The sequence below is a fragment of the Choristoneura fumiferana genome, chromosome 22 (genome assembly GCF_025370935.1).
Source record: "Choristoneura fumiferana chromosome 22, NRCan_CFum_1, whole genome shotgun sequence".
NCBI lineage: Eukaryota > Metazoa > Arthropoda > Insecta > Lepidoptera > Tortricidae > Choristoneura > Choristoneura fumiferana.
In genome coordinates, this window is record NC_133493.1 from 6,790,894 (window position 1) to 6,812,938 (window position 22,045).

The 22,045-nt window shown below is 37.0% G+C and overlaps 2 protein-coding genes across 2 annotated transcripts; both read left to right on the forward strand.

The window, feature by feature from the left end:
* Positions 1 to 5,359: 5,359 nt before the first annotated feature.
* On the forward strand, positions 5,360 to 12,522 carry LOC141440328 (phenoloxidase-activating enzyme-like). The gene is made up of 7 exons (XM_074104835.1): positions 5,360 to 5,544; positions 6,312 to 6,460; positions 9,016 to 9,124; positions 9,645 to 9,807; positions 10,700 to 10,875; positions 11,158 to 11,309; positions 12,120 to 12,522. The coding sequence occupies exons 1-7, from the start codon at positions 5,487 to 5,489 to the stop codon at positions 12,396 to 12,398; spliced, it is 1,086 nt and encodes a 361-aa protein (XP_073960936.1). The 5' UTR covers positions 5,360 to 5,486; the 3' UTR covers positions 12,399 to 12,522.
* Positions 12,523 to 12,607: 85 nt separating this feature from the next.
* On the forward strand, positions 12,608 to 18,779 carry LOC141440327 (phenoloxidase-activating enzyme-like). The gene is made up of 7 exons (XM_074104833.1): positions 12,608 to 12,988; positions 13,419 to 13,579; positions 15,072 to 15,180; positions 15,563 to 15,725; positions 16,096 to 16,280; positions 16,544 to 16,695; positions 18,016 to 18,779. The coding sequence occupies exons 1-7, from the start codon at positions 12,889 to 12,891 to the stop codon at positions 18,259 to 18,261; spliced, it is 1,116 nt and encodes a 371-aa protein (XP_073960934.1). The 5' UTR covers positions 12,608 to 12,888; the 3' UTR covers positions 18,262 to 18,779.
* The last annotated feature ends 3,266 nt before the right edge of the window (positions 18,780 to 22,045 follow it).

Genomic DNA, 22,045 nt, shown 5'->3' on the forward strand with positions numbered 1-22,045 from the left:
TCAAACGGCATTACTCGTTACTCTGTTTGCGATAAATCAATGTTCTGAACACGCAAATTTTGTCTGTTTTTGGTGTGTTAACATTGACCCTTAGTTAGTGACACCTGTACTAATCCTCGTAAGTCCTGACTTTTTTTTTTAATATACGTAGTTCTACAGACTGAGCCAAGCTTCAGTAATTTTGTAAGAGGTTTCAACAACCAAGTTAAAATTTTATTAAAAAAAAATGTATTCGGCATTCCTACCCGGTAAGTTCTCGAATGGAGAACACGGATCGGCAAGCGCAGCGTAGGACGTCCACCAACGATTTGGACGGATGACCTAGTTAAAGCCGCGGGTTCACGGTGGATGCAAGCCGCTTCCAACCGAAGCAACTGGAGGTCCAACAGTGGACGTCCAACGGCTGAGATGATGATGATGATGACCTGGTACTTAAACACGGCCGTTATACTCTTACAATTATTTCATACTTAATAAATTTCGCAAAGACTTACGAGGACATACCAGGCTATACATACAAGTCTGTACTAATCTATACTTACTAATCTACGCTAATCTATAACAAGGTAAGTACAGTACGTACCTACACGTCACAATCAATGTATCAATGGTGGCACATTCTTGGTCATTCTATGTATTATTCCGGATGATTTGTTAGTCTACGTTTGTTATGGTTAAATCTTGTAACTTGTGCTTACGAACTATCTTTAAAGGCATTGATAAGTAGTTTGGATAACAATAAAAGTTTTGAACTTGAAACTATCGTGAGGAAATGAAAGTTGATCCGGATAATTATCTCACGTTCTAAATCGAGTTTAACTCTACATTTTTCGGGCTGCATCAAAAAAGCTTTAATTTTTATTTTTACATGAGTTTTTTAATGCTACATCTGATTAAAAGAAACAAATGATACTGCATTGATAATAAAGTTCCAATAGGCTCTCTAATATTGTACTGTAACAAAAATTTAAAGGTAGATAACACAACTCTAATTCACTTAGCCAAAACACTTTAAAAATTCATCCAATATTTAAAGCAAAAGCCACTTTCAATTTGCGGCGTCTTCACAAGGACAACAGGGTGACTTTTTTCCACTTCCATTTTCGCATTATACTGGCAAACACTGCCTTTTTCATAAAACGTCACTCTGAAGTCTTCAAGTGTTCTGAAAAAAAGGGTTCTACACAAATGATAAATGACAGCGACAACAAATTTGCTTTGAAGCAGGCCGAGACAAAGGTTTCCTAGCACAATGATAATTTATAAATGTGACGTTTCGAGAGAATGCTTAAATTTTGCTGTAGTCGGTTAGCAAGACGTAGCTATTGTAGCTGTGTATTACTCAAACGAGATAAAAAGAATTATTTATCTAACGTTTTTACATTATTCTGATAATGAAAAAATTCGAGCTTATTTTTCCGGCCATGTTTTTTTTACCAGACAGATGTCAGCTTTAAGTGCCGTCTCTACTCTAATTATACAGAAAACGGGCGATACGTCCTGTAGCGTCTACATACCTAGTAGTCCAATGCACTGGCATGGATGACTGTTTTCTTACGCTGGACCGGTGTCCATCGCACCGAGGGGAGACGGCGATGCATCCGGCGAAAGGTCGCGGACAAGTGTCCGGTGGATGTAAAGAAAGAAAGAAAGAAAATACATTTATTCACAACACAAGACACAACAATAGTATTAAGTACAAATAGACAACACGTAGGGAAGTATGTGTCATTGCGGTTGTGAATCGGACACTGGCTCAGCATAATGCTGAAGCGTTAATAATAAACACCCCAGCGCTGATTTTCAGCCAGCACTGTTCCGCATGTACACACACGTTCATTATGAGCCATACAACAATGTTTAAGAATTACGATGCCAATATTGAACACTTAGATTACATTTACTTACTTACTTACTTCGCCGGTAGCGACCCAAAGTGGATCTTGGCCTCCGACACAAAACTCCGCCAATTGTTCCTATCCTGTACAACAAGCGCCAGTCTGCCACCTGCATGTCGCACAGGTCTTTTCGGACTTCATCCAGCCAGCGACACCTAGGCCCTTCCGATTGGCCGTCTTCCAGTCGGTTGTCCCAGGTATGCTCTCTTGGCCGCACGATCCTCTCCCATTCTCTCCACGTGGCCGAGCCAACGAAGCCGCGCAGACTTGCTCTCGCCTATAATGTTGGGCTCGCCCACCAGGTTTCCACATCCACATTTCTCTGACACGCCAGGCTCCATCCACTTGTCTTGTAGGTCCCAGAATCTTCCTGTAGATCTTCCTCTCCGCCACTAATAGCTTATTCTCTTCTTTCAGTGTTAGCGTCCAAGCTTCGCACCCATACATTAAGATTGGCCTTAGATTACATTTAATTAATGTAATTTTAATTTAGTACTTTTGGAAATGTATCTGCCACTGCTGATTTTTGTCGGTAAATTAGTTTCTGTGCACTGGCAAACCTAAGAATGAAGAGGACTAGAGAGGAGGTATTCTGCAGGACACTCGACAACGGCCGTTGAGCGGGATTGGGTATCGAGCTGCCGGGGGACCTTAACTTAAGTGCGAAAGTAACGTCGTGGGATCAAAAATACAAGCTGTAAGTATCAGTGCTGTATAAAATAAAATAAACTGCGACTCCAGTGGTCTGCTGCCATGCTGAACAAAGGCCTCTCCTTTAGAACGCCACAATGAACGATAACTCACCATTTTCATCCAACAGTTGCTCGCAACTCCGTTTGCCTTGGTTTTCCTTAGTATGATTTCATAAATACAAACATTGTTATATTATCTCTATACGCCAGCTTTGTCCGAGAGACATTTAAAATTAAGTGTTTATTTTAAAACTAATTTTCAGATTATTATTTTCTATTTTAACTTGGCTCCAATTGTAAAAAATATACATTAATATAAAACTCTTTCCCCGACGCAACAAGAGGGGTGTTATATGTTCTGTCTGTCTGTGTGTCTGTGGCTAGCTCGTAAACGGGTAGACAGATTTGAATGCGGTTTTTTTATTTGAAATCAGGTTTTTTAGCGATGGTTCTTAGACATGTTTCATCAAAATCGGTTCAGCCGTTTTTTAAATATTGAACTTTGAAGTGACAAAGTCGGAGTTTTCCAACTTTTGTTGGTTAGGTTAGGTTAGTTAACTAATTACAGCTAACGCTTTTAACGTAGGTCTTGATCACGGGACCTGCATTTGACAGCTGGTAGGAGCTCGAAAGATTAATCTATAATTATTTAACACGATAATATCCGAAATTTACGGACAAAAATGTTGTTTGTGTGTGTTCTTTCTTACAGTGTGAAGGTGGAGGAACTGCATGAACACACATTTCATGCGTAAACGTAGATCAAGGTCGCGGGTGAGCAAAGTAATTGCTTTAGTTTATTAAAAATGTTGTAATGTATGCTATCTAATACCATCATCGTCATCCCAGCTTATTTTACGTCCTACTGCTGGTACAGGCCTCCACTCAGAATGAGAAGGCATGGGTTGTAATTCACACGCGGGCCCAGTGTGGATTGAGAACTCCACACACACAGAGTCTCTTCTCAACAGAGGTTTTTCCGAACCGGTGGTAGATTTTTTTTGACATTCATAAGTGCTTGTTGTAGCCTAAATTGAATAAAGATATTTTGACTTTGACTTTGACACTATCGAATTGCTTCGCAGATTTGTGCAGGTTTTCTAACGATGTTTTCCTTCGCTGAAAAGCACGTGGTAAATTTCAAATTAAATTTTGCACTTGAATTTGGAAGACTTCTGGGGTGCGAGGCTGGTTTGAATCCACGATCCTCTGCTTGAGAGGCCAAAGGTACAAGGTAGGTAATGTAATAGTAATGTGGACAGTAAGAGTTGTGATTTTTATTAGTTTCGATAGATGCCACTATTTGCCACTATTCGCGACGTCGTCTCTGTTTGTTTTGTCCAAATAAACAGAGATGGCATCACATTTATTAAATAAATAAATATCACGGGACAATTCACACCAGTTGACCTAGTCCCAAAGCTTAGCAAAGCTTGTGTTATGGGTACTAAGCAACAGATAAATATAATTATATAGATATAGATACATACTTAAATACATATTAAACACACAAAACCCGAGAACAAACATTCGTATTTTTCATACAAATATCTGCCCCGACACGGGAATCGAACCCGGGACCTCAAGCTTCGTAGTCAGATTCTCTAACCACTAGGCCATCTTGTCGTCACTATTGCCATTATTGCCACATAAAAGTGATTATAACCATACTGATATTTTTCATCAAAAGTATAATAGTTATGTGGCCGCAATAAGAAGCACTTTGTAGTTGTTTAGTGACTGTTTTCTGCATGTTTTCAAGGAATTAGGTTTGTCATGTCATCATTCCTTTCGTTTGTTGTTTAACTTACTTTGTTTACTTTGTGCATAATATTTTCCTAATAAGTGCAGACATATCAGTGAAAACTTTACTGGCTCATGATTTACCTGCATGTATACTAGCTTCATGTATGATTGTATTGCTGTTTGTTTTCCTCAATAAAGAAAATAAAATAATAAAAAATATTAATTAGTGGTGAAACAGCGGGTAAATAAAGCGGGTTGTTGTTGACTAGACACTACTAGGGGAAATTTATGCAACACGCTGGTACAGTGATAAAAAATGCGGATAATCGAAGAGTATCCGCATTTTTTAATCTTTGATTTCGTATAGTAAAGGAATCACATAACTCAATAAATAAAAAAATAAGCAAGCAGCGTTTTAAGTTCGTCGATGGAAAGAGACAGCAGTATATTTGTTGCGGCCGTGAATAAACAATTTGAGTGAATAACCTGTGGACCTGTATCAAAGATGAGTTATCTAATAGAGTGAAAATGTCATCAAATTGATTCGGAAAAAATGGCTTAGCCTCTGAGGCGATTACTATACAATTTAGGCAATTATAATATTGTGAATTATATTTAATCAATCCGCAGCATAATGAATAACACTCATTTTTTCAGCAGGAAAAAAATCTACAATTCTACTAGGTAACATAAAATGGTATTACTATACATGAGCTCTCAGAGACGTGATTTCTAAAACCAAAATAATAAAACTTCCTTCCTTATGATCAGGAGCTGAACCGTTGTTTATTTTTATTTTTATAATTGCCATATATCATTGTAAGGGATAAAGGAAAAACTATCACGAAAACCAATGCACTACTACTACCGACTACGGTGGAAATTATAAATTACTTATAAGTTGCAGAATTTAAAGGCCAGCATAGCCTATTGGTTGATTCTTCTACGACATGTATACATAATATTATAAACCTGTACCTTTATACGTACTAACTAATAGTGAGCGTTAATACCAAAAGTTTCTGCAATATTTATCCTCATGCGGTTACGTTCGGACGCAAGATAAGATTCATTTGATTATGCGATAGGAAGCAGTGAATTATTTTGCTAATTAATACCTATACATCTTTCGCACATCTCATTCTTCGCCATGGATTTGTGGTTGTCAGTTATTAGTACGGTGTTTTTAGCGTTCTGTGTTTACGCTGGTAAGTATTTTTTTTAGTTTCCTCGCTCAATCATGTTTATTGTCTGGTTTTTCATATAATCAATTTGTTGTTGTTTAATTCTTATTACAAAGAGGATGAAGCTCAGCTTTATGCTAGACGATGTCATGCATTTTTTATTGAGCTTATTCAATTTTATATTTAGTGAGATCTAAAATATTCTAAGATATTTTTTTTATATGGATATCAGGAATATGTAAGACGGGATGTAATATTAATTATTACTATTTATATATAGCCATTCTAAACTAAAAATACATGAGAAAAAACTAAAATTGAGACGGTATCGGACCAAGGATTTCGACACCAAATGGGACAAAGTCACATAAATTGTAATACGTCTTTGTCCCATTTGGTGTTGAAATCCTTTTTAATAATTAAAATTAACTAATTTCTTGCTATGGGAACTACAAACTGAAACATAGATGCACAGAAAAACCAGAAAAAGAGACCAGCGCTGGGAATCGAACCCAGGTCCTCAGCATTCCGTGCTGCGTGCCGCTGCACCACCACTGGACAGGAATACAGACACATATTTCTCCTATGCACCACATATCTCAGCTTGTTTGTTTCTTATTTAGTCACTTAAGCAGCGACACTAGCGACATCTATGCTTTAGCCCTCATCGAGAAACTTTCAGCACTCCATTGGAACTAACCGCTCACCTTCACTCAGAGAAAGTACTAAGAGAGTTCGCGAATCCAACTCGCCCTTGGCCGAATTTTTAAAGAAGATATCCCATTTTACAGAAAACTGTACGACGCCGAATGGGAAACCTGGACAATGCCAGCCCCTCCAGGACTGTGGGTTCCTGAGAGAAATATCCACTAAACCCACCAACGAAGGACTTTATCTGCTAAGACAATCGGCATGCGCAGCGGATGGATCCACACAAAAGGTAAATCCTACTATTAATATTATATAACTTAACCAGCTCTGACCTCAGAACTTAGTTTAAACTAGTTCGAATGAAACATTGCCAATCATCGCAAGAAAACTCGCTTTTACGTGAAAAAAACTACACCAAAATCGGACAATGCGTTTGAGAACTACGATGCCACAGACAATTAAACATGATATTTAATTCAATTCAATTCAAGTCATTTATTTCAGGAACTATAAAAAAATATTTGCTCACCCGCGACCTTATGATAGCTAAGCTTATACAAGATGCTTATGTTTATGCTTATTTTTAAGCCTCGACGCAAAAACATGGGTGTTATAATTTTGACCGCTATGTGTGTCTGTCTGACTGTCTGTCTGTGGCACCGTAGCTATATAGCCGTAGCTGTATAGGGCAGACCGATTTGAATGCGGTTTTTTTTATTTGAAAGCAGGTTTTCTAGCGATAGGTCTTTGATATGTTTCATTAAAATCGAAAATACAAACTGAGACATGGATGCACAGAAAAACCAGAAAAAGAGACCAGCACTGGGAATCGAACCCAGGTCCTCAGCAATCCGTGCTGCGTGCTACAACCCCATACACCACTGCTGGACAGGAATCTAGACATTTTTTCCTATGCATACATATCTCAGGTTGCTTATTTCTATTATGCTACTTAAGCAGCAGCACTAGCGACATCTATGTTTCGTCGAGGGACGTCACACTCTTTCGGAACTAACCGCTCACCCAGACAAGAGATGTCGCTATTAAGCAATCAAATTATATTAGCCCGCTTTTTGCATCGGGGTTTGCAAGCGGTAACCATTAGAACACACACATGAATTGAAATTCTGGGATTTTAGTATATCCTTCGGAAATCCCTAGAAATTACATCGTGGTCTCCAATTAACGTTGCGTAAGGAACCCATTAATTTTGCATTAATTTATATCAGTCCGTTCGCAAAAAAATGTGTGTGTGCAACTTAGGTATACTTACCATCAATTTCGTATTGACTTTCATATGTCAGATTACATTGTGACTGTGACGTTTATTGCGAGAAGGTAACACCATAGTTTTCCATCGCATGACTCACCTGCTAGTTTTCCTCCTATTGAAAAATGTTTTCGTCGCAAAATTATGTTTACTTCATTCGATGCGGCCTCAGAACGAGTTTGATTACTTGGTGATTTTTTTTTGTCTTACTCTAATCGCATCGGAATTATTGACGCTCTCATCGTATTTATACCGGTTTTAGAATACAGCAGAAATAAACATCGATGCTAAACATGTTTCTCGTATAGGAATCCCGTTCGGTATTCCCTTGACTTGTCCAAAAAATTTTTTGGCTAATATCAGTTTGTCTAACATCTTTTACTATAATGTTTTTTTTTTTTTAAAGTCGATTTGTATAATTTCATTATTCATAATTAACTCTTGTTTTTTGAATATTATTTCACTTAAAACTCACTTTGTCGATTTTTATTTTAACCAATCATTACATTTAAAATTAGGCGAAACAAAATTATATAAAATTAGTTGTACTTATACAAAATTACTTTCACCTAAATGAAAATTAGGTAAAATGAGCGATTAGATTAAATAATATTATATTATCTAAGATTAGCCAAACCGAAAATAGGCAAAAAGTTAGGCAAAAGAAGGTACAACCATCCCGTTTCGTAGTTTTTAGTATTCCGTAGTCATACTCGTAGTGGCTACAACGGAACCCTACTAGTTTTGTCATGTCCGTCCATCCCCTATCTGTCCGTCTGTCCCTGTCTTAGCTTGGAGACTCTTAGCACGGGAAACCTGTAAGGCATGTACGATATGTATGTAAATAATAATCTCATTAACAGGTGTGTCTCATTAACAGCTGTCTCATTTGCAGGTGGTAGGACCTTGTGCAAGGTCCGCCCGGATTACTACCACCATCTTGCTCGCTAATCCTGCCGTGAAGCAGCAGTGCTTGCACTGTTGTGTTTCGGCGTGGAGAGTAAGACAGCCGGTGAAATTACTGGCACTTGAGGTATCCCATCTTAGGCCTCTAGGTTGGCAACGCTTCTGCAATCGCCCTGGTGTTGCAGGTGTATATGGGCAGTGGTGATCTCTTACCATCAGGAGACCCACTTGCTCGTTTTCCATCCAGTCGAATAAAAAATAAAAAAAACCAGAGGGCTTAAAACAATGTAATGTAATTAATAATATCTTAATCCACTTAAAAAGTAGAAAAACCCCTTCTTCTGTCATTTAAAAGTTTAATATGTCAAAAAAGGCATGATCGATTTTAATGACACATTTAGCTAACAACTACCTACCACAAGGAAACACGCTTTCGCTTAAAAAGCATCGAAATCGGTCCATCAGCTTGTGAGCTATGATGCCACAAACAACACTAGCGTCAAACTTATAACCCCTCTTTTTTGCGTCGGGGGTTATAAAAAACAACAATGGTGACAGCAAAACAATATGATTTCTAATGTTGAGAAGGAAATACAAAGAGATCTATCTACAGAACAGATCTTCCGCCATAAATATGTTCTTACATTTATCTTTGCTTATTTACATAGGTATGCTGTCCAGATAAATGGGAACTGAGCAACTGCAAGCGAACGGTTGCGCCTCCTGACCCTAGATCAGGATGCTGTGGAGTCACGAATTCGAATAAAGGCGTTAAAAGTAAGAAAAACATTTTTGCGTTTATTTATCATCAGGCGTTACTTTACGATAGTACTATTAGTTATTCTGTGGCAGAGATCTAATTGATAATTTTTTTGCCAAGTCGAGGCGGTTGAACAAATTCATCCATACTAATATTATAAACGCGAAAGTGTGTGCGTTGGTATGTTTGTCCGTCTTTCACGTCGAAACGGAGCGACGGATCGACGTGATTTTTGGCATAGAGATAGTTTATGGGCCCGAGAGTAACAAAGGCTACTTATTATCCCGGAACTATGCACAGTTCCCGAGGGAATTCCACGCGGGCAAAGCCGCGGGCAAAAGCTAGTAAATAAATAAATGTCGTTTTACTTTTACGTTGCCCCGTGGTGAAGTGGCCGTGCCCTAATAACCCAAGTCTCGAGCCAAAACCCAAGAGCATGATATTTTTATAATAAATTATTGTTCCTAAAATGAAAGCTACCAATTGCAAAACAATAGTCACGGGATGATATCATAAGAAGACAATTCTGATTTCCAGGTGGACGAATCAAAGAAATTGAAATGTACCCATGGATAGGCAGAGTAGAGTTTCAAAGGGAAGTGAAAGTGAAATACCTCAACGCCATCCTGATCAGCAGCAGATACGCAGTATCTGTGGCACAATGCTTCACACCAAGTTTCACTAAGCAATTCGGAAGACCGTAAGTCTAAGTTTTTTGGCTGACAATCAATTGAATCAAGCGTAATATTAAAATAATACTTAATGCGTTACACACAACACGTTCAGTAAGTTGTAGTGGCAGTGAGTGTGCCATATCTGCCGAAGAACCGATAACAGGTGGATTAAGAGTTCTTCGGTAGAGACCGCGTCTCGGCAATGTAAATAAGGACGCCTTTCGGTCAGGTATAGTGACAATCTGCGAAAGGCTGCTGGTAAAAGCTGGATGTGTCTAGATAAGGTCAGGCGCAAGGATGCTCATTAGGGGAGGTCTATATCCAACAGTGGACAGCTATATAGGCTAATGATGATGACGTTAATGATAAATACGTAACAGAAAATTAGGCTAGAGTGTTAAGCCATCTTGCAAAAAAAAAATTAGTTCAATTTTGACAGTTCCACTTTACACTACTAAACTTTGTTTAGTACCTTTAGTAGGTACAAAGCTAAGTCAAGCTTTTAAAACATTCCAAAATGACTGCTTTTAAGGCTATAATTTAAAAAAAAGTTTCTACATGTGAACTGCATCATTTTACATACTCATGGATAGTTTAAAACCAAATTTGAGTTGCACAGCGGCAATGAAGTGCTCATATACATTTAAATACAACCGTACTTATCAATCGAACTCACACAAGTGTGTATCGAAATATTTTTAACCACCTAGCTAGACAGTTCCGGTGTTTATAAAATATCAAGTGTTCGCCAACACAGAGCAGAGAGTAAACCTTGCATAGTGTACTGCTGTTATTAGTTTGTATTTTTTTATTTAGCCACCTTAATGGCCAAATGCACTAGGTCCTGGCTTTTATTTACCTGATTTTAATGTTTAAATTTTATATGAGGTGTATCATTTAATTTTGCTTGAATTACAGGACTGTAGTGCGCTTTAAGAGCCCCAACTGCTTTGATGATGGAAGTGGTGTCAGTTGCGATAAAGGTACCTTCAGTCTGGGAATAGAACACGTTTTACCACACAAGGATTACAACGAAAAAGAGAAACTCAACGACATAGCACTCATAAGGTTTGCAGAAGACGCTCCATACACAGGTACGTACTATAATAAAAATTCTTGAAACAATTGATTTCTGCCTGTTCTTAATATACCAGATTAACAAATAAAAACGAACTTACTGAGTTTAACGGAAAATTGATAACGATTCAAAGTTAGGTAAATTGATAACGATTCAAATTATGTTAGGTACCAAAGAAAACGATATTGATGATATTCAAGAAATCTTAATTCACCAGAGATAAAATGACTTACGTGACTCTTAACTACCCAGGTAATTTATTATTTACTTGTGTTCATTTCTAAACTTTTTATTTTAGAACATATCCGACCCATTTGCCTGCCAACTGCAGATGTCACTGCTACTGGGAAAAAAGATCTTACAATCATCACTTCTGGTTGGGGTCCAGTTGACGGCAAACTGAAGGAACCCGTGATGAGAAACTTCTACGCACCGTATTTGGAATCTGCGGTAAGACTGAAATTAATTTATTCGTCGAACTAATAATAATAAATAACGATAGATAATGTTATAGCCTACCCAACGAAGACCAAAAACTGCCTCTCAGGGAAAAAAACTCGTGTATAAGCGAAATTTGGCATAGTTGTTTAGGGAATGGTGTTTTAAACCACATACTAAAATTACTGATGGATGCGGATGGGGGGGGGAGTGTAAAGGTCCCATTTTTTAGTTTTTCGTAAATAACTCATAAACGAACAGCAAAAGATAGGTATTCTAATATAAGTACTGTTCAATTTACTAAGCGGACAAGCTTAACCTACTTATACTTCGACTTTCACACTATTTCTATAAACAGTTGATAGTTATGATTTTACCAATAGTCTGTCTGTCAATAGTTTTGTTATTTCTGTTAACTACCAATTGTCTTTCACAACGGAGCGAATTAAAATGGCAATCGCAAATTGATCGCTTGAAGAAGATGGACAAATTTGGAAAGAGAGTCCTTGTGTGGCAGGCTATTTGCTCTTGTGGCATAAAAACTAAGTATTAATTATGCCAGATAATATCTTTATTTAAAAATATTTTAAGAAACTAGCTTTTGCTCGCGGCTCCGTCCGCGTGGAATTCGGTTATCGCGCGCTGTTTCCACGGGAACTGTGCATTTGCCCGGGATAAAAACTACCTAATGTCACTCTCTGGCCCATAAACTATCTCTATGCCAAAAATCACGTCGATCTGTCGCTCGATTTCGGCGTGAAAGACAGACAAACATACAAACACACAAACTTTCGCATTTACAATATTAATTATGGATTTCAGGTTTGCGCGGCTGTTACATCCCTGATAAGAAATACAGAAATGAATCTGAGTGATAACCAAATATGTGCCATAGTGAGAGAAAGATATCATTGCCGAATGGACACGGGAGAACCGCTTATGTATTACAATGATGACTACGCAGAATTGTTGGGTATTGGTAGTTATCCCTTATGTAAGGGATCTCCAGACGTCTACACTAAAGTTTATAGCTACAAAAAATGGATTTTAAGCAATCTGAAGGTGTCATTAGATAATAGTATCGATTCTTGGTTATTATAATACATTTTCTATTAAATTAATATTAAATAAGTGTAAAACTTAAAGAATAAAAAGCAGAGGTAAGCTGTTAATTTGATAATCAATATTAAATTTTACTTGAGAAAATAAACAATTACGAATTTAATCTTGTAAAGTTTTATTTTAACACGATGACCAATGATTCCAAAAACGAAATGGTAAGTGATTTGTAAAGACACAAGTTTCAAAGCAAGCCATTTTGACGATGAAATAATTGTAGAGAGTGATTTTAGGTTAGTTTAAGTTAGGTTCCATTTGAATATTTAAAGTTATAGTTAACAAGATAAACCTGAATATTTTAATAGTATTCGCATATATACGCAAGTCAAGTGGACAATAGCATAAATACACATTATTAAGAACCGAGTTTTAGAATTTAGATCAACATTTTTCCTCATTTGGTTCTCAATCGCAAGAAAAGATTTTATTTGTGTACACTTAAGGAAGGAAGCTATAAATGATTCATTAGCTAATGTCTTTTATGTGGGAGTGTTTGAAAATCTCATTCTTCGACATGGAGTTGTGGCTGTCAGTTATTGTTACGGCGTTTTTGGTGTTCAGCGTTCATGCTGGTAAGTTCTTTTTTTGTATTTACATTAATACATATTTGAGAACTTAGGTACCCCATTTTGATATAAAAGCTACAACAACCCGATTTCAATAAAAGAGATTTATTCGTCCTGGTTTATGCTACTGCAAGTACTACCTTCTCACGGTCTATCAGGGTCTATTATAACTATCTCCGGACCAAACTTTATTTAAATTGGTTCAGCCGTTCAATTGTGAAGAGGTAACAGACAGATAGATAGACGGACGGTCAGACAGAGTTATCTTCGCATTCATAATATTACTAAAAATATAAAACAATCTCAATGTTCAAAGGAAATATTTTTTTTTATTTTTACTGACGCAGCCTGCTACTTCGCTTTTAAAACTTCAACCTTTTTGTCTTCAATTGCTAAGATGTTTTCAATCAACACTTAATGAAATACCTTATCATAGATACCTGTACAACCCCAAATGGAAAGCCAGGGCAGTGTCAACCAATCCAGGAATGCGGATTTCTGTGGGACCTGGCGATGAAATCGGAACTAACCATTACCAAGTACGAAGTTAATCTACTAAGGAAATCGGCATGCGGGTTCGACGGAGCTATACCAAAGGTAAAATTTAAGTGATTTTGGGTGACATGTTAATTCGTCTCTACATCGGGCCCAAAAGATATGATTTAAAAAATGTACCTTCTGTGATTAAATTTATTGATTCATAGTTAAGTTTCATATCAATAAACAGCAACTAACTGTGATTGCGGAGTAGAAAGGTAACTGGTTCAATGGTGTGTGTGAAGTTCCCAATCTGCAGTGGGTCTACGTGGCAACTACGGCCCAAGGCCTCTCATTCTGAGAGGAGGCCTGTGCCCAGCAGTGGGACGTATGTGTATATAGGCTGGGATGAATGAATGATGAAGGTAACTGGTAGTACTCGTAGTTTAATATACTTTTTATTAGGTCGGATAAAGATAAACTGGAAGCTTTACATATTCAGAAGATGTGTTTGTGGGTATGTCTGTATCTGAATATATAAGGTATAAAAATTTTGTTTGTTGCTTAATATGTAAACTGTGTAGGATATTTTATTAAAATGCTTTGTAACAGTCGCATATACTATTTTAAGAACTATTAATTAGTTATATTAGCTATTATTTTTGACTTTGGAACAACTTGTATGAAAGAGCGAATTCCTCCTAATACAAGTGCTTCACTTAAAAGGAGGATTCAACACTAGTTTTAAAATAAAAGTTGAAAATAAATAATTTTGAATTTTTGAATTTTTAAACAATATGAAGCTTGCAATTTAAATTTGATCTGCATCCATTGGTCGGATTTACTTGAATTTTGGTATATGAGTATGAAGATTGGAATGACGGTGCACGTATAAATAATAAAAAGTAACGCTAACAATAAAAGCTCGTTAATAGGTAGCGGAGAAGCAAGATACAATGAGTTCAGTTCATTTTAAAGTATGTTATCTAATCAAATACTTGTTGTTACAAAACATTAGTATGAAAAAAAAATCACAACGTGCGGCTGTAAGATCCCTTCATGTTACAAATATCACAAACGAGGATATTTTCGTGATGAAAACAACAATTTTATTATAATGACTCATATCGATCAGTTGTTTACGCGTGTTACACGTCATAATAATATTTACTCATACGTAACGTATTCGTAACAAACTACAAATAAAAACCACTATAAGAACGAAATAAACCTAAAAAATATAACAAAAATGATATCCCCTTTGATTTATCCCCTTATAAGCATAATTGTTATTAACAAATTTCGTGATCCCTTTTTATTTCTATTAATTGTAATGTTGACATCTATGAACGTTAAACGCCTGATAATAAATGATTTTTTATTTTATTTATTTTGAACATGGTTTCAAAAGTGCTAGCAGTATATTTCTACTTTGAATCACTTCGCTTATACTTTGTCGCAGAAAGTTGGTAGACATTTAGTTTCTTATGACGACTATCATTTTTGGGATCACTCTAAATAGATCAAAATGTGCTAGTACATATTTCAAGGGTCTTTGTCAAATAGGACAAAGTCGTAAGTGAGACTATATTATATTCTTTTTGTCTTATAGGTATGCTGTCCTGATATTTGGGATGTGCGCAAGTGTGAGCTGACATCTGTACCTCCCGACCCCCGATCACGATGCTGCGGCGTCTCATACTCCAATGATCTCGTTAAAAGTAAGAACATAAGTTTTTTCAAAGAAATCCTCACGTCATCAGTATCGAGCATCAAGCCCAACACGTAAAGAGGTAAACACGAGCAGTGAAAAGAGCGTATTAGGGGCACCGCTGCAGCGAGAATGGGCCCAAGATCGCAACTCTTGAGTATAGTCTGGTAGTGAAGGCCAAGATAATCTTTGGGACATTGCGCTCAACTAGTAGTTTGTAAGCACATTATCAGTGATGTATGTACTATGGTGTGCCAGTGTGAAAAGTTTGAGTTCTTTCTTTATTGGCTCAGTGACTAATGTGGAATGATGGTCTTTCCGAAAGAGTTTTTGTAAAAGAGCCCTTTGTAGACAGACTATTTAAGAGATAAGACTTTTTTTCATATTTCCAGATGGGAAAATGAAAGAAATTGAAATATTTCCTTGGGTAGGGAGAGTAGAATTTCAAAGGGAAATTAAGGGAAAGTTTCGCAATGCAGTGCTGATCAGTAGCAGATACGCAGTTTCTGTCGCACAGTGCTTTACGCTGAGTTTCACTAAGCAGTTTGGAAGACCGTAAGTTAAAATGTCTAATTGGTAGCTGATCCTCAGAAACCTCAAATCGAAAAGAAAGTGCGGATCTTGGAACCAACTTTTGAGCAAAATTTTGCAGTAATCCGAAAAAAAATTTTTGATCTTCCGATATACCTCTAGTTTAACTTTAGGTTGCTTTTTTTTACTGTTCATGATTATGAATAAATAAATTTTTGCACAGCTGTCAAATGTATTTTTGTTACCTATCTTAATTTAAACATCGTTTTTTACTATTTTTTGCTGATATTTATATGACCTTAATACTTTACAAAATTAACACCAGAGTATGACTAATTTAAATCCTAAAACTTATTTTTAAAATACTTAAATAATTAATTTACCCATTCCGCAGGACTGTAGTCCGCTTCAAGGCCCATAAAAGTCCCGACTGTGTTGATGATGGAAGTGGTGTGAATTGCCATGAGGGAACGTTCAGCATTGGAATAGAAAACGTATTATCGCATAAGGATTACAATGAAAAGGAAAAACTAAATGACATAGCACTTATTAGATTTGCTGAAGATGCTCCTTATACAGGTATTTGTGATAAGATAGTAATAATCTTCTTTGTTTGGAAATCCGCTATATCGAAAACGTCGTCGTCGAAGTGTCGTCGCGGGTTCACAGCGAATGCATGCCGCTTCTAACCGAAGCAACTGAAGGTCAATGGGGGAGGCCTATGTCCACCAGTAGATGTCCTATGGCTGATATGACGATGATCTAAGAAAGAATAGATCTTGCATCGTTCACTAGTGTCATGTTTTTATCTAGACTGTTGAACTTAAATTTCTCAATTCCAGATTATATTCGTCCAATCTGCATACCAACTGTAGATATTACCGCGACAGGGAAAAAAGATATAACAATTATCACAGCCGGTTGGGGTCCAGTGGATGGAAAAGTAGAAGATCCTGTCATGAGAAATTTCTATGCACCGTATTTGGAATCTAAAGTAAGACCACTTAGTGCTAATAACGACGTCATAGCTCTCACAGTACAATAAAAATACAAATTAGGGGGCGTTAACGCTTAAAAGCCGTTATGGTGTAAACTGAATCTGTCGCTCCGTTCGTATCATCATCTGTTTCGATTTGTTGTGTATGTGTTAGTTTTATGTATTCTTGATATTGCTCTAATCTACTCTAAATTGCACCACCTGCTAAAATTTAATCTTTAGTTATGTCCATTGTAAAGGTTGCCTGAAAGAGATCGCTCTGAAGCGATAAGGTCGCCTATTGCTTACTTTAGAAAATCTCTATGTACATACCTGTTTTCTGTACTGCTTACTATGTGTTGGTATGCAATAAAGAGTTATTGTATTGTATCATATGTCAAAAAGGACATCGACTGTTTCAGTCCATACATACGGGCATTAGTGTTACGTGTTGTAGTTTCAGTAAGATTCTGATCTACAGCTTTGCCTTTTATATTTTTGTTCCTTTGATTGTGTGCATCTAGTGCCTTCTAATGGATCTAATCTCCCAAATTACTTAGTCCGATTTTATATTAATAGAAACTTATATTTACTTTTTATCGCGGAAAATTGCAAAGTTCCCGCGGGACGCTGACAAAGTTGATGGCAATTAGCTTTTTATTTACCCTCAACTGCTTAATACATTAGTATAATATATAGATCCAAAATTATCCATGGAACTTCGTTGTATTCTTAGATTTGTATTATTTTGATATTAATTGATAAAAGTACTTTGTAACTATACAATAATGAATATTTTGAAATACTCCTAATGGTTTCTGGGTTTCGCACCCCAATGGCGACAAACAGAACTTTCTTACTGTCGCTTCACTGTCCATCTGAGACTGTATCTGTATCTGTATCTCGAGAGCCATAATTTATAGACACCTGAAATTTACATAAACAGTGGACGTCCTACGGTTGAGATGATGATGATGATGATGATGTGAATAAAAGAAGAAAAGTAAAGGGGCACTTACATGAAACTTAGTAAGTATCGACATATATAAAAAAAAAACTTTTTGTGCTCTACTTTATAAGTAGGTATACAGCATTTTTGCCTTTGACTGTACGGAATCGACAGTGCGCGAACCCGACCCGCACTTGCCGCTTTATTTAACATAAAACTCACTCACGAAGTTGTATATCTTTTTGACAGGATAGAATAATAATAGCAACTTGACGTTACATTTACGGTACCGACTAAATGAGACTTTGATGATTTTAAAATGAGTTTCCGATACTATCGCGTATTGCATCTAACATTTTTCTAATATTGATTTTGAATATGTTTTTCAGGTTTGTGCAGCCATTTCATCAAATATTACGAATACTACAATCTCGTTGGGTGATAACCAAATATGTGCTATCGTTAGAGAAAGATATCACTGCAGAATGGATTTCGGAGAACCGCTGGTGTATTATAATGAAAACTATGCTGAATTCCTTGGTATTGGTAGTTATCCTCTATGTAAAGGATCGCCCGACGTTTACACTAAAGTTTATAACTACAGATCGTGGATTTTAAACAACACAAAGAAGTAATTAATTTCAAGTTTGTTCTTGGTTTTATGATAACATTTGGTTAAATACAAAAGGCATTGAGGCTAATGAAAATTGATAATATTATGTGAATGTAAACTCATTGAAAATTTTCTTATTAACTCAACATGTACCGACTCCTTTTTACCCTAACTGCCCTTGACTGCCCGAAGGAGGGGTATTACGGAATATTTTTTATTATTAGATAAGATACAAATATTCTTTTCACACCTCTCCTTCAGAAAAGTAACTTTTCCTCCCTGACGAGAGGGAGCAAAATGCAACTTTTCTGTTCAAGGCTTTTCTAAGTGTTTTATTGCAAATGCCATTTTTTGAAGTTAATAATTGTAAAGCCACGCCATTTTCTATGCTAGTTGTTTTTTAATTATATTTATATATTTTTTATATTTTTCAAGTCTCAATGCTTGGGGTGAAAAGTTGTATGAGCCACTCGGGAGCAAAATTATTTTCATCTTGGGCGTTAACACTTGAATGCCTCATTACGCTTAGGATAAATAACTATTATCGAAATACACGCCAGCACAAATCTATTACAAAAAAAACATAGGTGTCTATAAATTTAGGGCAGAGAATAGGCAGTCTTATCCATGTAATGATTATGATTACGTCATATCATAAATTAGCAGACTGCACAGCAATGACACTAACTAACTAATTCTAATTTACTTATTTTTCAATGCCAAATAGAAGCTAGGTGTAAAGCAACCTTTATTAAATTTTACTAGCATACATTATACTTCCAAAAGATTGTCAACATTATCATTCCAAATTACAGAAAAATGGTAACTGATAAAACCCTATTGGATACTGTACGTTTGAACTGAACTTGTATTTACGTTTAATATGAATAAGTACTGTTTTATCTTAAAGTAGTTCACAAGAAGTAGGTGGTGGACTGGCGCTGACAAATACCTAGAGGGTATAATATACTCACTGTCCAGAACAATAACGAATAAAAATGAAATAAATAAAAATTGTTTTTTTTTTAACAGAACACCTGACTCTCTTACTCATCAACATCCCATCCCAGCCTATATACGTCCCACTCCTGGGCACAGGCCTCCTCTCAGAACGAGCGGGCTTGAGCCGTAGTTCCACGCGGGCTCAGTGCGAATTGGGAAAATCACACACTGCATTGAATTGCTTTGCAGGTTTTTGCAGGTTTCCTCACGATGGGGGCGGCAGACGTGAACTTGCCTTCGAAATCCAAAAGCTTAATGGTTACTTGACCTGAAATGTATATTTCAGAACAAATTTTGACGTGGAAGCATTCTACACTTCCACTGAACGTAGATATAGTTTAGAATATAGTAGTGTTAGTATGTACTAAGGGACCCCATACATCCCTGTATTTTTTATATTATTATTTTTTTAATTTTTTTTCTTTAATTGTATAATATAGTTTTTAAGTATTTTATTTGTAATTATATTACTTATTATGAAAAATGACTTTCTCCAAGTTTTTGCGCGCATCTTCTTGCAATGATGGTCTTCCGAAAGCGCTGGTAGTTTAAAATGACGTGTAAAAGTGCCCATTGCGCCTATTTACTGAATAAATTTTGAATTTGAATTTTGAATTTCATGTTTTCCTTCACCGTTAAGCTCGTGGTAAGTTTCAAAATGTAATGTGTGTAATGTGTTGAAAAACTCAAAGGTGCGAGCCGGGGTTTGAACCCACGATCCTCTGTTTGAGAGGGCATAAGTCAAACCACTCGGCCACCACGGCTTACTATACATATTATACATTATTAAAATGACTCTCGGACTCGCGAGGAGTCTACTCCTGACCACAGACGCAAAATGTCAAGGCAATTTTAGCAACCATAGATAGTTGTAAATACGGACCAAGTATTATAATTTTTGAGATACGAGCATCGTGAAAGTTTAAAACAGTATGAAACTAGATAAATTCGCCATTCTCCACGGTAGTGTTGAAACCCTTCTTTTAACCGATGTCCTGCAATACTGCGGTGAGGATAATGACACTCATTGCTCCCTGTAGAGAGCTGGCGGCGTTTATAATCCCCTGCAGTAGCTATGGCAAGCTTTTTTTTTAATAAAAGTATGAAGAGCTGCTTTTCTTTACGTTTACTGTTGTTGACATTATAGAAGATTATCTTGAGAAAGACAAATTAGGTTTCTTGATAATGTAATTTACCAAGACGCGAAGAATAAATAATTGGGGGAGGAAAGTCCGAGTGGCGACCACGAACCGGAAGATGAAGCATTGGCAGGGCTCCCACTAGATGGACTGACCGTCGTGAGAGTTGTGAGCCGGTAGGGTGCATCATCTCAGCCGTAGGACGTCCACTGTTGGACATAGGCCTCCCCCACAGACCTCCAGTTGCTTCGGTTGGCAGCGGCCTGCATCCACCGTAAACCTGCGGCTTTAACCAGGTCATCCGTCCATCTTGTTGGTGGACGTCCTACGCTGCGCTAATCCGCCGTCCTATGCGCGCTTAATTGTGGCATTTTAATTCATAAATCCAGAACTGGTCATCTTCTGACTGATGCTGATACTAATATAAGTTTATTGACAACCCAAGTACCCAAATAGTCTCTGTGTATCTGTTTTCTGTATCGTTTACTATGTCAGGTGTACAATAAAGAGTCTTTGTATTGTATTGTACATGGAACAAAAATTATAGTGAACAAAGAATTGACGAATGGATAGCCAAGTGATTAAAGAGCACCCCGGGTGTTAAATACGAATTTTAATAATAATATTAATAATAATGGTTTGTTGAAAATTAGCAGCACAAGATAACAAAATACAATGTATTTTAAGGATGTATCTATATATTTAACTTTGTTTATCCGTTGCCTGGTACAGTCACCGGCAGCAATAGCTGACAGAACAAGCGTGCATAAATATCTGATACGACTCCATTTCTAGGGCCGGAAGGACGCGTCTGATATTTTTGCACGCTCCACTGTGGCAGATATTAATGCTGATGACTATATCTATAACATAAGATTTGCTTACTTTGGGACTTATAGGTCAATTGGTGTAGTGTTCCGTAAAAAAAAAACTTGTGTATTTTACTGTCAATTTTTTTTTATGTTAGAGAGGCCAGACAAACGAACTAGTGGGTCACCTGATGTCAAGTGATCACCACTGTCCATAGATATCCGCAGCGCTTTACGTGATGCCAGTCGTTGTCGGCCCTGCAGAAAATTGTACACTCGCCTCTTAAAGGCACCCAAGTCGTAACTCGATGGGAAGATCCCAGCGGGAAGCTCGTTCCAGATTTTGCAAGTTCGTGGCTAAAAAGACCGCTTAAAACGCACCGTCGAAGACTGCCATTCATCAACATGATGTCGATGGAATGAACGCTTACGACGGGTGATTTTTTTATTTAAAGGCAACTGTTTCCAACTCCTGTAACATCTGCCAAGCCAGTGCTAATCTGCACCATCTCTCGACCGTCGACAAACAAGTCCACGTTTATCTGAATGTTGACCCCAAGTGCACCAGACTCGTTGGCGCCGTGCCGACCTCGCAGTACACAGAGGTGTCATTATGATACCTGAAATCAAAAACAATTGATACGAGGGTGCCCTGGTCAAACCCGATAAGTCAAAATAGTCAATACTATTGAAAAAGAACACTATGTAGAAGTTAAATTTCGAAATTTTTATGAATTATTATTTCGAGTTATTGGGTTTGACCAGGGAACCCTCGATATATTTGGCTCAATCAACTTTTTACCTTGTTGCCATGGTAACGTCTCCTGAGTTACTTATTTATTTCTTTAGGCCAAAT